The 15,047-nt window shown below is 32.8% G+C and overlaps 2 protein-coding genes across 13 annotated transcripts in view; both read right to left on the reverse strand.

Annotated features, from left to right (window-relative positions):
• Positions 1–2,398: 2,398 nt before the first annotated feature.
• On the reverse strand, positions 2,399–5,612 carry LOC110661835 (uncharacterized). Of its 7 annotated transcripts, none has more exons than XM_058140031.1 (4): positions 4,943–5,612; positions 4,661–4,768; positions 2,899–4,264; positions 2,399–2,761 (listed from the first exon to the last, which is right to left on the reverse strand). In XM_058140031.1, the coding sequence occupies exons 3-4, from the start codon at positions 4,246–4,248 to the stop codon at positions 2,738–2,740; spliced, it is 1,374 nt and encodes a 457-aa protein (XP_057996014.1). In that variant the 5' UTR covers positions 4,249–4,264; positions 4,661–4,768; positions 4,943–5,612; the 3' UTR covers positions 2,399–2,737. The 7 variants fall into 7 exon arrangements, with proteins under 7 accessions (XP_057996014.1, XP_057996013.1, XP_021676309.2 ...); XM_058140030.1 differs by having other exon boundaries at positions 2,899–4,279; XM_021820617.2 differs by having other exon boundaries at positions 4,661–4,821.
• A 702-nt stretch (positions 5,613–6,314) lies between these two features.
• LOC110661845 (ubiquitin carboxyl-terminal hydrolase 5) overlaps positions 6,315–15,047 on the reverse strand; it is a 44,745-nt gene continuing 36,012 nt past the window's right edge. For 3 of the 6 annotated variants that reach the window (XM_021820638.2, XM_058140153.1, XM_058140152.1), the window contains one exon: positions 9,308–9,600. The gene's annotated coding sequence lies outside the window, so the exon portion shown is untranslated. Of the gene's footprint in view, positions 6,541–9,307; positions 9,601–12,529; positions 13,025–15,047 lie in introns of those variants that run through there. The other 3 variants (XR_009145737.1, XM_021820652.2, XM_058140151.1) reach the window with 3 other exon arrangements.

Below are 15,047 nucleotides of genomic sequence, written 5' to 3' on the forward strand. Positions count from 1 at the left end.
TTTTGTTAACATTCAGTCAGCTTCTACCTTTGAGAAGGGTTGGGCTTTCACGAGTTTGGTAATATTTGATTAATATAATTTATTAATATTTGTATGGCCCACTTGTTAAATCAGTCATCCATCCACTCAGTTCCTCTGCACAATTTCTCGTTAATATGAATGTTGCCTTCTAACAGAAGTTTTCAGCTTTTTTTATTTTACTTATTTTTAAAGTATGTCGTATTAATCCTTCTAATTTTATTTCTATGCAACTTTTTGCTGATTTGATTATTTCCTGCTGATCTGATTGTTTTTCAATAATAAAAAAAAGTTCAATCTTTTATTATAAATTTTTAAAGTATGTAGAATTAATACTTCTGATTTTATTTTACAGTTAAATAAACTCAATTTATTGATAATTTTCATAAAATATATTTGAATAAATAAAATTAAAAAAACTTAATAGAACTACAATGATTTACTCATGCAAGCTGGCCCTTATGGTAATGTTCAATCAGAGCTCCTTTTTCGAAAGGATAAGGCAACTTTTATTAGCATTGTTATAATTAAAAAAGAGTATGATGTTTTTATTATCATTATTAAATATATAAATTTTATGATGAAACCAATAATTTATAATTAAAAATAAATAATTAAAATAATAAAAATGAAACTCAGATTATAATGATATTTTTATCATTAAATAAATAAACATGCATGACAATTAATTTATACATTATAATAAAGTGGTTAATTATTTAGTGGCAAAATTAACAATTTATAATTAAAAATATAATCTTTAGTGATGTAATTAACAATTAAATGACAAAAATTAGATGTGAATGATGATAAATGTCATTATAAATATAAATTTTATGATAACTCATTTTTTTTTATCATAAAAGGGTTATTTATTTAGTAACGAAGTGAATAATTCATAGAAAAATATAATAACTTTGGTGACAAAATTAGTAATTAAATGATAAAAATTGAATGAAAATTATGATGAGTTATATGTCATTAAAAATATAAGTTTTTATCACAACTCATTTGTTTGTCATAAAAATAGTTATTTATTTGGTGATAAAATGAATAATTCGCAGTAAAAATTGATAGTTTTAGTGATAATGAACCATTAAATGACAAAAATTAAACGTAAATTATGGCAAACAATATGTCACTAAAGATATATGTTTTAATAACAATTCATTTTTCCATATGAATGGTTATTTTATAATGATAATAATAATATTTGTCATGGTATATATTTTATTACGCAATTACAATGACAATCACTAAGATAAAAATATTTTATCACTGAAAATCTTTGACAACAAAATAGAATTTAGTGACGATTTTAATTATCATAATTTATTTAATTTCTTGTAATGTTCTCGGCTCATCTTAATAGAACTAATAAGTTTTAATTCAATGATATTAAAATCATTTTCAAGATTTATAAACATTTAAATTCGAATGCCCAATTAGAACTTGGTGGAAAAAAAAGGAAAAAAAAAAAAAAAAAAAAAAACTCATCCTAATAGCTGCAAATTGAAGTTTATTGAGCAGGAAAAGCTAGTAGTTTGGAACTTAACACCTATCAATTGGCCTTTAAAAATCTATATAAATATAAATATAATAAAGAAGAGCATCAAAATAGGTTCATGTCATACTGCCATGTGACTTTTTACATTAGCGTCACTTTAGTATGATAGGGGAGGCAAATCAAGAGTTTAATAACAAAAATCTCTCCTTCCTTTGCTTTTTTAAGCTTTTTGTCTTCCCATTCATTTACTTTGGCTCGCTTTCCATCTAATGCACTGCTTTAATATCAATGTAATCCACCTTATACTTTTAGGAGTCACTTGATGGTTACAACATTTTATCACTTTATTATAAACTAAAATTAAATAACATATTAATCAAACTAATTACTTACAAAATACAAACCCACAAGTCTATAATTGTAAAACTATATACTTAATTCTTCATAATAAAAAATTTATAAACAAAAATTATAATTTAATTGATACTATTAGAACAAATTAAGAGTTATAGCTATAAATTAAACCAAAAGAATCCATTCAAACACGAGATAAAGGACATCAAAACCTTTTCTTTGCTATTTTTCCCTCGGAAGGATGCCGCTTGACGTAGAATAAGAAGAACAAACGATAAGGAGAAATAAATCCTTAAGATTCAAGGGAAGTGAAACAAATTCTCTAGATGAACTACTTCTTAAAACTTTTTTCTGTTCTCACCAATCATCATTATAATGAACACTAAATATGTAGAGATCTTAAACCCTATTGGCGAAAGTACTCATATTGAATTATTTTCATTCTTTTTTTTTTTAATTCAGTTATCATTTTTAAGAAAATTTAGTTTTCAATTTGGTTAGGCTATTTTTGCTAAAAACTAAAGAAAAATCAAATCATTCAATTATTGAGCAAGCTATGAGCTTCTTTCAAGCCTAGCCTAAAGGCCCAGGCAATCCATATTTGATGAGTAAAAACATATATGCAAGCTTTCCTGAAGCAATCCAAATAAAACTCACTTGTTCATTCTACCAACTAATGTAGAAAATGAAATTTCTGTAACAATATACCATTTCATAGGGAAAATAAAATCTAATCCATGTACGTACTATCAATTTACACAATTCCAAAGTTAAATGATACTCTTACACAGTTCTGTTCATGGACATATCCAAAGTTTGCAGACGATTAACCGCAGCTGTCTGAGATTATATAATTGTTTACATCCAAAAGTACAACATGGCCTGCAAATAGAAATATGCCATTTTAATCCATCATATATTGCGGGGTTCATGTTCATAGATTCGTACAAGTTCAAGGATAAGATAACTTGTTGAATTTTTGTTCACAATTGCATCAGAGAGATAGAGAGAGAGCATACCTCTTGGAGAGGATCTAGAGATGGTTCATTTGGAAAAAGGGATTTCTTAGCTTTACAGCTTTTCATCTCAAACTCTATGGATTTGAGTTGGTCACGAATCTCCTTCAATATATTCAACTCCTCTTCTCCTGCAGCGATAATTTCTTGCCTTGCATTATTCCTGGCTCTCTCAAGTCTATCAATTCTCCAACTCAGCTGTTGATAATCAGCTGAAGAATTACATAGATTAACTGCTTGGAAAACAGGCGAAACACAGCGCGAAAGACTTGATGCATTTCTTGGTTTTGTTAATTTCCTCTCATGGTTTGTAGAAAGTAATATTGCCTTTACCCTGTCTGTTTCATGTTTATTAGGTGACTCAAGAGTGTCCTCAGTGACTGAATCTGGCTTTCCATGCCTGTTTCCAACATCCAAAGTCAATGAACAATATTCTTTCTTCCAGGGCTCACAGGGTTTTTGACTCTGAGTAGTCTGTGGGACTTCGAAAACATCCTGAACACTTGAAGAGCAAGCAGGATCATCAGTAGCCTCCTTTGCCTGTGAATTTTCTTGATCTGAGACATTAATATTTACTTCTGTCACAGGATCAATAGAAGTGCCAATGCTCACTTGTGAAAATAAAGATGGAGACCAGGTACCGCCTTTCCAGATCGTTGATTTGTTTCTCACAGAATCTTTGCTCTCTGAAATCTCTTTCACTCGCTCATCCAACTTTTTGATCTGCTCCCAATATGAATTAAGGTCCACAGTTGCAGTACTCCCTAGATTCTTCCCTGAATCATCAATTTCTTGATTCATATTTTCTTCCACAGGGCTTGCAATTGAATCTGGAACAGGAGTCACAGATCTTTTTCTTTCAATAGCACTTTTCTTATGATTGGGATCTTTGATCATAGCTTGAGGCTGAGAGTTGAGTCTCCTCACATTGCTACTGACACACTTGTCCCCTAACAAATTATCATTTCTCTGAATTAATAAATTCTCTGGAAATTTAATTTCATAGACGCCCAAGTCATTACAACCCATGCTTAGGAGTCTGTACCTATAAGCCTGTACTTGAAACTCAAGAGATGCAATCTCCATTTCTCTCTGATATATTAAATCTTCAAAAATTGCCAGAGCCTCCTCAGCATGACACATCTTTTCTTCTGCCATCCTCTTATATTGACTTGCTTCCATCTTCAGTGAAGCCTTTTCTCCTTGTAAACGCAAAATCATGGATAATGCTTCACTAGCTGCAGTGGCTGCAGCCTCTCTTTCAACATCCAACTCTGTATTAAGCTTTTGTAGAAGCTTTTGTTGAGCATAAAGCGCTTCTTCTAGCGCTGTAATATCAGTTTCAGGCACCATCGACCTACACTTCTTCCTATGCACAACACAGCTACAGTTCCCTGTCAGTTTTAATAACCCATTAAAGGTTCTTATGTCTATCTAATTGTCATATTAATTATCTCAAAAAAAAAAAAGGAACTATTAAAACATGCTCAACAAGAAAACAATGAGTAGAGCAATCTTCAAGCCTGTAAGGCCTCAAGTTCATGTTTTGATTATAACGAAATGAACAAAAAAAACCATGGTAAACAAGATTGAAAATGATCAAGGATGAGTCTCTTATCCTAGCCAAGTGCACAAACACTTACAATCTCTTATCATTGACACCCTCCCTCCCTTCCCCAGAGAAATTTAGGATTGGATCCCCATAGTGTATTCTAAGATATTGCTCATAACAACAATATGAAAAACTGAAAGAAGGGCTTGTTACCTGGCAGAGTGCAGCACAGAAATTAACCCTCAAAGCACAACCCAATAGGGAGAAAAGCTAATATGAGAAGAATAGGCTGAAGCCTCTTCAATACACCCAGATGTAACACTGGAAAATCAAACAAATAACCAAATTTGAAGTATATAGAGCAACTGAAAGCCCTGAAAAAAAGAAGAATATATATGAGAGGGAAACTAAAAATAATCTTTTCAGATATAAATAAAAATTGAAAACCCATTACAAGCATCTAGGAAGAGACACAGATTTATAGTTTTAACTCACCATTAATGGGCAGAAGCAGCAAGAAAGAAAGGCAAGCAAATGATTTCCATATTCTGTTTCTATGTAAAAAGGAAAAACAAAAAAGGAGAAATCTTTTAACGGTTGTGTTTCTACTTTTTCTGCACAGGCAGAATTCAAGATTTGAAATTGAAATGGAACCAATGCTCAACTTTTCCTGCAAGTGAATCTGAAATCTGTAACAAGAAATGATGATGATGATGATGATGACAATTAGAACTTGGCAAATATGCAAGTATAATTGTTTGTGTCTGATCTAAATCTAGTAAGATGGCAATTTGACCTGGATAATTAATTACAATTATGTAGATTGATATAATTAATTAATTTCTTAGTTAATTATAGGTATCATGTGGGTCCTTAATTCTTTTGCTTTTCTTTTTGTTACATCAAGGGGCAGCAAAAGGGCGTTATTCAAGGATCGGTTCAATTTTAAAAAGTTGTTAAAACCATTTCTAACGGCTATTACGATGCCCCATGGCCACTTGAATTTCCATGTATTTGCCACATTAGCATAATATCGGACACGTTTCAGCGAAGAAGCGTTTTATTTAAAGAAAAAAGAAATTAAAAATTGCTATTACAACCAACAAGATATGTCCACGTAACAAATAGAATATCACCCGTCATGGCCTCATTGGCCTATGAAAAAGGCGGCAACTTTTAAAGAGTTGAAATATAAAATAATTTTTTATTTAATATAAAAAATTAAAAATATTTAAATTTAGTAAAATTCTGAAAAAACGAGGCCCACACAAAAATATAAGCAATACACGAGAGATTATTAAGTGTGGAAGGACCATTTTTATGCATAAAAATATTTTATAATTTTTTATATATTATTTTTTATAATTATTTAAAAATTATTTTTTATATTATAAAGTGGCTCACTTTTTTATGTGAGAGTACGATCTTTTGTGTGTATGAAAAGTATACTATAATATCAACATCAAGCTGATAGTAATGTCTGCTCTTTTTTCTATTAAAAAACAAAAGGCCTGTTCTTGCCCTTGCTCCATAAAAGCTTGCACCAAGTCATGGATCAGGCAGAGATCGACTGACTTGACACAGTCAGATGAATTGTTGGAGGGACTGAAAATGGCAGGAGAAAGGAATATCAAAATTAGCAAGCCCCTGATTCAAGATCCTGTTGGCTGCATTCAAATAGAATCAAGGATCTGGGTAGGATTTGAGCAACTGGAAAGTAATGGGCACTAATAAAATCAGTAACAAATGAAGGCAAAATCATTTTCTCAGTCCATTTGAAAAAAATAATTTATCGTTTAAAACTGGAAAATTATCCATGCATAATCCTCCAGCAGTAACATTATCAACTTGGAAGGGACAAAAAACAAGGTGAAATGAGAGATACTTTAAATAAAATTTAAATCTAGATACCTTATAAAAGTAATTGTACTTTTGATTTACAAAGTAGACAGGGAAGATCACACTTCAATGCAAATAGGATTCAACAAATGTCATCCACACTTTGGCCTGAATTTGCAGCACTGATGATTGTTCTCCTCACATTAGTCCACCGGAACTTCAACTTCCAGCTTCAAACCAGAATTACCAGGAATCTGGATGCAAAGTATAGGTCAAGTCAGCACAGCACATGAACATAAAGAAAAGTTACATGGGCAAAGCAACCAATCAATTTCTAAGACAAGCTAGAACTTCGCAAAGGGAGAGAGTTGCAGAAGTTGAAAAGGATCAACAAAAAGAAAAATAAGAAATTTGTGTATGTGTAAGTTATGCTGAGTATTAAATGAGTTATTGGACAGATAATGAGGACAACTTTGTCCATATTCATGGTATTCACACACAACACTTTGTTTAATAGAATTAAAAATTCATGTACTAAATAAATGGAATTGGATGGCGTTTCAAGACTAGAATCTGTAACAACTCAGAGGAAACTTCTGTAATATGATTCTACATTTCCAAGGAACCGTCCTGGTTTTCAAGAGTGAATTCTATTTGGGTGGTCTATTCTTCTTATGGCTTAACCTTAGGGACTTGTGATACTTAACAATTCATATCATTCAACAGCCTAACGATTTACAGTACTAAAAATTGAAGCTTGGAAATGCAGAGATTATACATGATATGTAAAGAGGGGGTTTTGAATACCAATTCCTAATTCACCTGCCTGCAGGCAAGACATGTTCTCAAGCAATTACTACAGTCTAAAAAAAAAAAATCAAGTAGCAGTGACAAGCATGATTTTAAATCGTGATCGTATTAGCATTCGCGATTATAATCACGAATAACAGAAACAGGCCTATAACGGCTATAATGTAATGGTAACAACTTGCGGTTATGTAAATTTAAAAAAAGAAAAAGTGTAAAGTTCATGAAATGAGTAGATATTAATAAAAATAAATAAAATTAAAATACACAATTATATAATAAATGTAAATACATCAAACTAAACATTATTTTGTAATTAATAATTTTTTACCAAAACAAATTCTGAAAAATAGTTCAAATTAGAAAAAAAAAAAAGGCTATAGATTGGACAAACTAATGTTTCATACTATTAATTTAATAACAAATCTAATGTCAAATAAAATTTTCTTTAACAAATATGTGAAAAAAAATAAACACAATAATGCTTTACTTTTACAAGAAGTAGTTGTGGAAAATAGAAATATTTATAATGATCTTAACTTAAAAAAGAATAAGGGAGCAATTTGTAAAAAGAAAGATAAGTTTAGGTGAAATTTTGAGAGAATATATAGTAGAAAGGATGGAACACGGAATGAAAAAAAAAATGAAGAAAACACTGCCTACATGCATTTTTTGTTATTTGAATTATTGAGATAACTTCCGTTACCATTACTTAATGATAAATAACGATCATTATCGTTAATAATGGTAGTAATAGCCGTTACCAATACAATTTAGAATCTATTTTAAATAATAAAGTAATAGGTAATAGCCTCTTAAAAAATCTATAAAGAAGAGCCGTTATATAATGTAACACCATTATTTAAAACAACGGTGACAAGGGAATTGATGTAATGGGCTCAGAGGCTGCTTCAGAGAAGAGTCTTTTCATTCCCACCCTCTAAAACCAATAGTAATTTTCAATAATCCTCTCTCAGACTCCACCAAGGACATGAAAACGGAAGGCTACCTATCAATTTCTATCGGTCTGCAAGGAAGATGCATGCCCCACTTCACCTACCAGGACCGATTCACTTTCCTTTTAGTGTATGTAAAGGCCAGGCAACCGCAAAGCAGAGGTCATTGCTACAAAAGATATCAGTTGGTTCTTATCAACATTTCGAGATAATTGACACACCAACATTCAAGAGGCTTAATGAAGACTTCATTCTCCCAGTGCAACTTATTTCCATAGAAGTGCTCAAGGCTTCCATCATGAAAAGTCTGAAGAGTTGTTAAGTCGCTTAAACATTCAATCCAACCCAAAAGTCTAGTCATTTGGTGGTGAAGCCCTATAGATAATATTAAGCAGTCAAATATTTTGTAATCAATGCAAAACTTGACCTTTCAACAAGGAACATGAGAGCTACCGCATTGAAAGCTCTGAAACTATTGAGAAACATGATGTTGAAAACATATGACCCATCAAAATATAAAGTGCAAATCAGATTGAACAAAATAAGCCCAATCAAGAAAACAGTTCTGGCCAATGTGACAGTCGACCCAGTAGTCCAAACTCTAAATCTTCTTGATCTAGCAAGATTTAGCCCAAGCCTTCAATAGTAAGAAAAGCTTCCATTCAGCAGCATTTTAAAGAAGCGGCTTAGTTTTTCTTCGTTAAGCTGTATTAAAATAAATAAAAAAAAAGGGCTTTTATTTAAAATAATGCGAAAAGCTTATTTGTCAATAAGGTATAACAAAAGTTTCATTCCATGTGGATTCAATGAATCAAGAAATTACAGTACCAAAAGCAAAACCTTTTTTTTTTTTTTAATGGAGTACCAGAAAGAAAAGCTTTTTCCTTTTCATCGTTTTTATTGGCAAAATGATATATCACGAAAGTATGGAAGTCACTTTCTTTTTGCGCTATCTTTTCAACTGTAAATTACTAGTAACTACCAATAAGCTCTGGATTTTTTTTTTCTCCCCCCTATTTTGGGTCGTTCAAACGTGCAAGTCCAGAGTCCTGAAGATGACTTGAGCTTCCTTCAGACAAAACTTAGTCTAATAGGCACTGGATCTTTTTTCTTTTTTAATTATTACAGGAAAACGAGATTTCTTCTCCAGCTATCAAGTCTGTAAATGGGATTCAGCCTAACAAACTTAGGAGTCTGTTAACACAAGAAACAAGACATGATTGGCTAGACTCATGACGATTTTCTAACGCACATACCATACCTAATATCCCCCCAACTTGGGGTATAAATTTTTATTGTTCTGCAGGAGGAAAAGAAAACGAAAAATAATAAAACAAAGGAAACAAAAAATAGATCGTCCTACTACCAGTCTCTTTCTCTCTTCCATGATAAAATTGTCTACAAAAAATATTAACAATTGTTGATACCCTGCATACAGTAGGCCCTAAACGTCAACTTCAGAATTAGTATGTGCCTTTTCTTGATGTTTACAATAGCTTAGCTTCACAATTTCAGGCACTGCAATGGCCTCGGTGGCAGCTGCCTGTGAATCTGCAGGTATAGAGCATTATTAAATCATTTTTCTATGACACATGTATTGAGCTCAAGAACAGTTTGAATTCAAATCAAACAACTAGCCAATGTTATCTGCATTGAAGGTCCCAAATAGAATTTTCCGTCCCATACTGGACTGGAAGGCCCCACACAAATGTGAAGATGACCACAATCAACAACTAATGAATTATACATTTTTACGTTTGGATGGGGCTGTTGTCAAGTTCTTCTTAGAGAGTATTTATCTTAACTTATAAACTGATCAAATGTAGCTACTGCTCATCTACTTGACTCCTCCCCATTAAAAATATATAATATATAATCAAATGAACATATATATATATATATATATATATATATAGAATTTCACCGAAAACAATAATAATAAGAATAGATGCTTGGAGCGCTCTTGTCATTGTCTCTAAAGCAACCAACAAAAAAAAAAAGGCCACTAAATACGCCAACAACCAAAAACCAGCCATGGAGAATCTTTTCAAAAAGGGCATCATAATATGCAGCAGAGGATGCTTTGAATGCTCAAATAGATATTATAGGAGGGATATATGTATTTTGGCAAGACAGTAGAAGAGATGTGATAGAAGTCAAAGCTAGTGCTGCTGCCAGTTCAGCAGCAGCAGCACTCACGGAATTGCTGGAAATTTGGAAGATTTTCGAGATTACCATGGTGGACCCAAACAGTCATGCTGTTGATTATGGAGACGCAGATGATGAGGATAAGGATCACATTGTTCTAGATGCAGATGGCGAGGATGAGGATCACATGGTTCTCAATCGCATCGTCTGAAGGTTTTTACATTTGTACCAAGATACAGCCGTTATGCATATGGCCCAAGAACCATCCATTCATTTCCGATAAAATAAAATTTGGGCCGTCACTAGAATGAAGCAATATATCCAATTTTATGTATCAAAATCTCAATTAAGGCCAACCAATATTATCAGTACAATGTTTCAGAATATACATTAGTAAAATTATAATTGATTTAAAAGTTCTATGAAAATTAATGCCCAGATGAGCCGCCAAAGTATGCATGAAGCTTCAAGAGCTGATTGCAGTATTCTAGGGAAGCCTTGGCCAATTCCTATGCCGAAGGAAGCCTTTGAACATCAATTTGCCATACATTCAAGGTTTACGACAAAATGAATCCAATTTCGCAAAGCTTTAAGCCCTGGACGCCAACAGGCACCGTGAAGCTACCAGCAGGACACTAAAGAGTAGGGCCAAGCATTTTTCAGTCTGAACCAAAAAACCAAACCGAGCCAATTTGGTTCAATCATTTCGGCTTTTCAGTTAATTCGGTGCAGTTCGGTTATGGGTTTTCACTATTTTTGGTTTCGGTTCGGTTTCTTTTTTTCAGTTAAAACTAAAAAAAATTCCCATGTACAGTTGAGGGCACAGGAGAAATGCCATACCACCCATAGAAAAATCCTTAATTCTTAATGTCATTTATGTCTTAAAAGAAGTGTAAAGAACTCCTTTCCCAGCTGCCTGTTTCTCTTTTGCATGGGTTTTCTCGCCTCAGTCCTCTCTTCTTCTTCATGGACATCGCAACTCACCTCTCTTCCCCTCTCGTCTCTGCCTTGCTTGTTGTCCTTGTCATTGTCGCTGACCAGGTATTGTCACTTGAAAGGTCAGTTGAAGGTTGCACCGCCCTCTGCTGCAATGTAAGCTCCCTCTTTTCTCTAGTCTATTTTTTATAGTCGAGCATTTCTATCCCTATTTGAGTCTCATGGTTGCTGAAACAAATGGGTGAATATAGTTTGTGGTCGAGATTGTTGGCCTTCATCAAATCACTTCACCTTCAATAACTCCCTGCGTCGCTAACCTTCGGTAAGCTGTCCAGCTGCTGGATTCCTTGCTTTTTTTTTTTTTTTTTGGGCTTTTTGATTCTTTGTTTTTGAGTTTGTTCAAATAAATTATTTCCTTGTTGTATTATTGCTTCTGTAATATGAATGCATTATACTAGTTCTTGTTCTTTTGTTGTAAGTTGTTTTTTGAGTTTGTGTGAAATGATTATTAATATTATTATATTATTTTGTTTCTTTGGTTTTTGAGGAATATTAGTTGATTGCCCAATCTTGGTTGTCTAGTGTCTAACTTATAATGCTGCAATATTAATATGAGGTTGTTATAAAACTATGAGTGTGTTTGCAATATTGCAGTATTACTCTCTGAGTTTATTGATATTGCACTATTTATTTATATGTTAGTATAAATTTATAATCTGTGAGTTTGCCTAGTCTCAATACTCATACTGCAATATTCATATTGTCATGATTCTGCTGTACAATAGACATTTATACTATTTGTTTGTGAGTTGATCATTTGTTTGTTGCGTTATTTTTATTTATATTAATGAGATTGAGAAATGAGAATTGCATATATTATTAATATTAATGGGAATTTTAATGCATTCTTTACTCTTTTAACAGTTGGACATGGATTCTTCTAGTGGGCAAGAAGATTCAAAAGCTAAAACTACTGCTGAATATAATCAAAGTGCAGCTGAAGATGCAGTAAAATCAAATACAAAAGTGAAGTAAAAGTTAGACCACAGCTTCCAGTTTGGGATCATTTCACCAAGTTAAAAAATGAGGAGAGCAAAATAAAAGGCAAGTGTAATTATTGTAGCAAGGAATTTTGTTGTGATCCAAAGAGAAATGGAACAACTGCACTTAGGAATTACATTAATGCATGCAAAAAGCACCCACATGCCACGGAGACTAGGCAAACAAAATTAGCTTTGCAACCTAATTCAACTGATGAAGGTTTATGGGATGTAGGCACACTTACTACTTGGAAATATGATGAAGATGCAATTAGGGAGTGATGCGAAAATAAGGACACCATACTACAAGGAAATTCCACAAGGAGTAACTCAAGTGGAGATCAACAAGTTGGGCATGCTCAAAGAGTTTAAGTTGATCATTTTAATTCAATTAAGCATTAATGGAGTCCATGTGTTTCCAAGAGCCAAGAAATTCTTCCAAATCATTACAATACCATTTTGGGCAGAATATCTCACAACTGAATGTGAGAATCACACCACAAGCCATGCTTTTATAGAAGAAAGCTTAAGGAGGCAGTAAGTCCCACAACTAGCCATGAGAAGCTCACATTCAGCTATGGGAAGAGGGCTAGAAGACGCACAAGCACTTGTGGGAGTTACCTTGGACGCATGACCTCTTGTGAGATGCATTAGGAAGAATTTTTGAGGGCCATGAGATGCATGGCCAGCAATGGGATTGCCATGAGACTCATGGCCCGCCATGAGACACACCAAGGGACTAAATGAGGCGCATGGCCCGCCATGAGGTACTTCAAAGGACTTGTGAGGTTTGTGAGGCGCATGGGAGGGTGTGGGAATCATCTTGGGTGCGGGAATCATCTTGGGCGCACAATTGGCAATCAGATGATGCTAGTGTTAGTAGTATGCCCTAGAGCATATCATTTAGTATGTATCTTGTACATATTTTAAAAATAAAAGGCATTTTCACTTTTCCGTTTACATAATATATTTATATGTAATAGAAAAGGTCCATTGATATTTTGTTAGAAATTTTATTCTTAAGTTGTTAAGAATATGAGTGATATTATTTCTAGCACAAAGTATCATAAATTGGTTCACAATCGAGGATACTTCACAATAAGGACATGACTTATCCAGAAAGATTGTAATCATGTTTGTTCCCAAGTTATTTATATAAGATGTAAATAAGATGGAGTGGTGAGTCTCATGCCATATAACAAACATGATAGGCACTTATACATGATAAGTAGGTCGAACCAGTGACATTTATGACAAGCACATGGAGTTTACTCTTGTCAATGCATTGTCATAAATCATATCAGTGCATATAATCTTTAGACCTGAGATAGCACAGTTATCTTGTATATAGGTGGTTTGAGTTTGATACTGCTTTTATACTTGTACTGTGTATAGGTATATGGGCATGTGTTGACTCCTACTAGTTATATATGGAGGTAGGTGTTGATCAAGATGGAATCTGTTATCCTAAGTAAATAGGAATAAAATCCTATGTTCATTTAATTGTTCTTGATGTTTCAAGTTCCTGGTCATAACAGATAGATTTAATCAGAAAAGAGTTTCTGATGAGAAAATCTTTTTAATCAAAAACTGGAATTAAAGGAGAACATAATATTTATAGCAAATGGGATTTGACATAAACCATGACTCCAGCTTGAATTGGGATTTTGTAACAGAGAGATTCTAGTGCATGGTAACATATGATTATGGATTCATTTAAGGTAAACCTTATTACTAATTGGGTGGCCATGGCATGCTATGCTAGGATTTAACCATGGTCTATGAGGTGCATAAAATGATTTAGAGAAATCATTTATGGTAAGAAAGAGTTCTGATGATATTAAGAGTTGATATCATGTCTCATTGCCAATTAGTGATAAGCTTAGTAAGTCAAACACATACACAAGAAATCACCAAATTAAATATGATTTAATTAATTAATTAATTAATTAATTAATTAAAGAGTTTAATTGATTAATTAAATAGGTTTGGTTTGCAATTAAATTGTAAAATCTCTAGCATGGCTTGAAACCAAATCTAGGTTATTGAATGTATAGTATAAGTTAAATTTATATTTAAAGTGTTTAAATATGAATTTAATTAATGAGAAATTAATTAATAGAGATTAATTAATTAATTTATATTTGATATAAATTGATTAGAAAAAGAGAAATAATTATTTTGGGTTGAGAACTCAAAATTAAGAATAGGGGTATTTTGGTCATTTCACAGGGTGACATGTGGCACCATGAGATGGTGACACATGACACTACACATAAACTTGTCATATGTCTTTCAATCATGTAAGATGATCAAAGTCAAGATTAAATATAGGTTTAACACTTGACACAATATGATTGGGTTAATTAAACCTAGAGCCAATCAAAAGGTAACATGTGGCAAAGGTTTTAAGTGCTGACCTAGCTATATAAGTGTAAGAATGAAAGAACAAAAATACAAGCTGCTGTATTCTCTTGGTACGGCCACCCTTGGAGTGTTCTTCTTCTCATCTTTTTTATCTCTCAACAATTCAAAGAGATTTGCCAACAATCTCTTGAATTAAAAATACTAGAAATCGTTTCTAGTGTCCTGTTTACATCTGTAATCTCTCAAAAGGCAAAACATTATTTTCTAATTGATTGGAAAAGCTTTAGAAGCTGTTCAAGGGGCTGCCATTGGTGATCTTGGTGTGGACAAGCTAGAGGGACAACATCTGGTGTCCTAGGCGCATCCCAAAAGTGCCAAACACACTGCAGTGCATTAAAAGGTTAGTGTACTTGTTCTTGATCTAATCTAGGTTCTAATGAATTAATCTGCTAATTCTAAAATCTTAAATAGCAAATGTAGATCCAAAAATATATTAAAAGAGTTTTA

The sequence above is a fragment of the Hevea brasiliensis genome, chromosome 17, assembly GCF_030052815.1.
Source record: "Hevea brasiliensis isolate MT/VB/25A 57/8 chromosome 17, ASM3005281v1, whole genome shotgun sequence".
In the NCBI taxonomy this organism is placed as follows: Eukaryota; Viridiplantae; Streptophyta; class Magnoliopsida; order Malpighiales; family Euphorbiaceae; genus Hevea; species Hevea brasiliensis.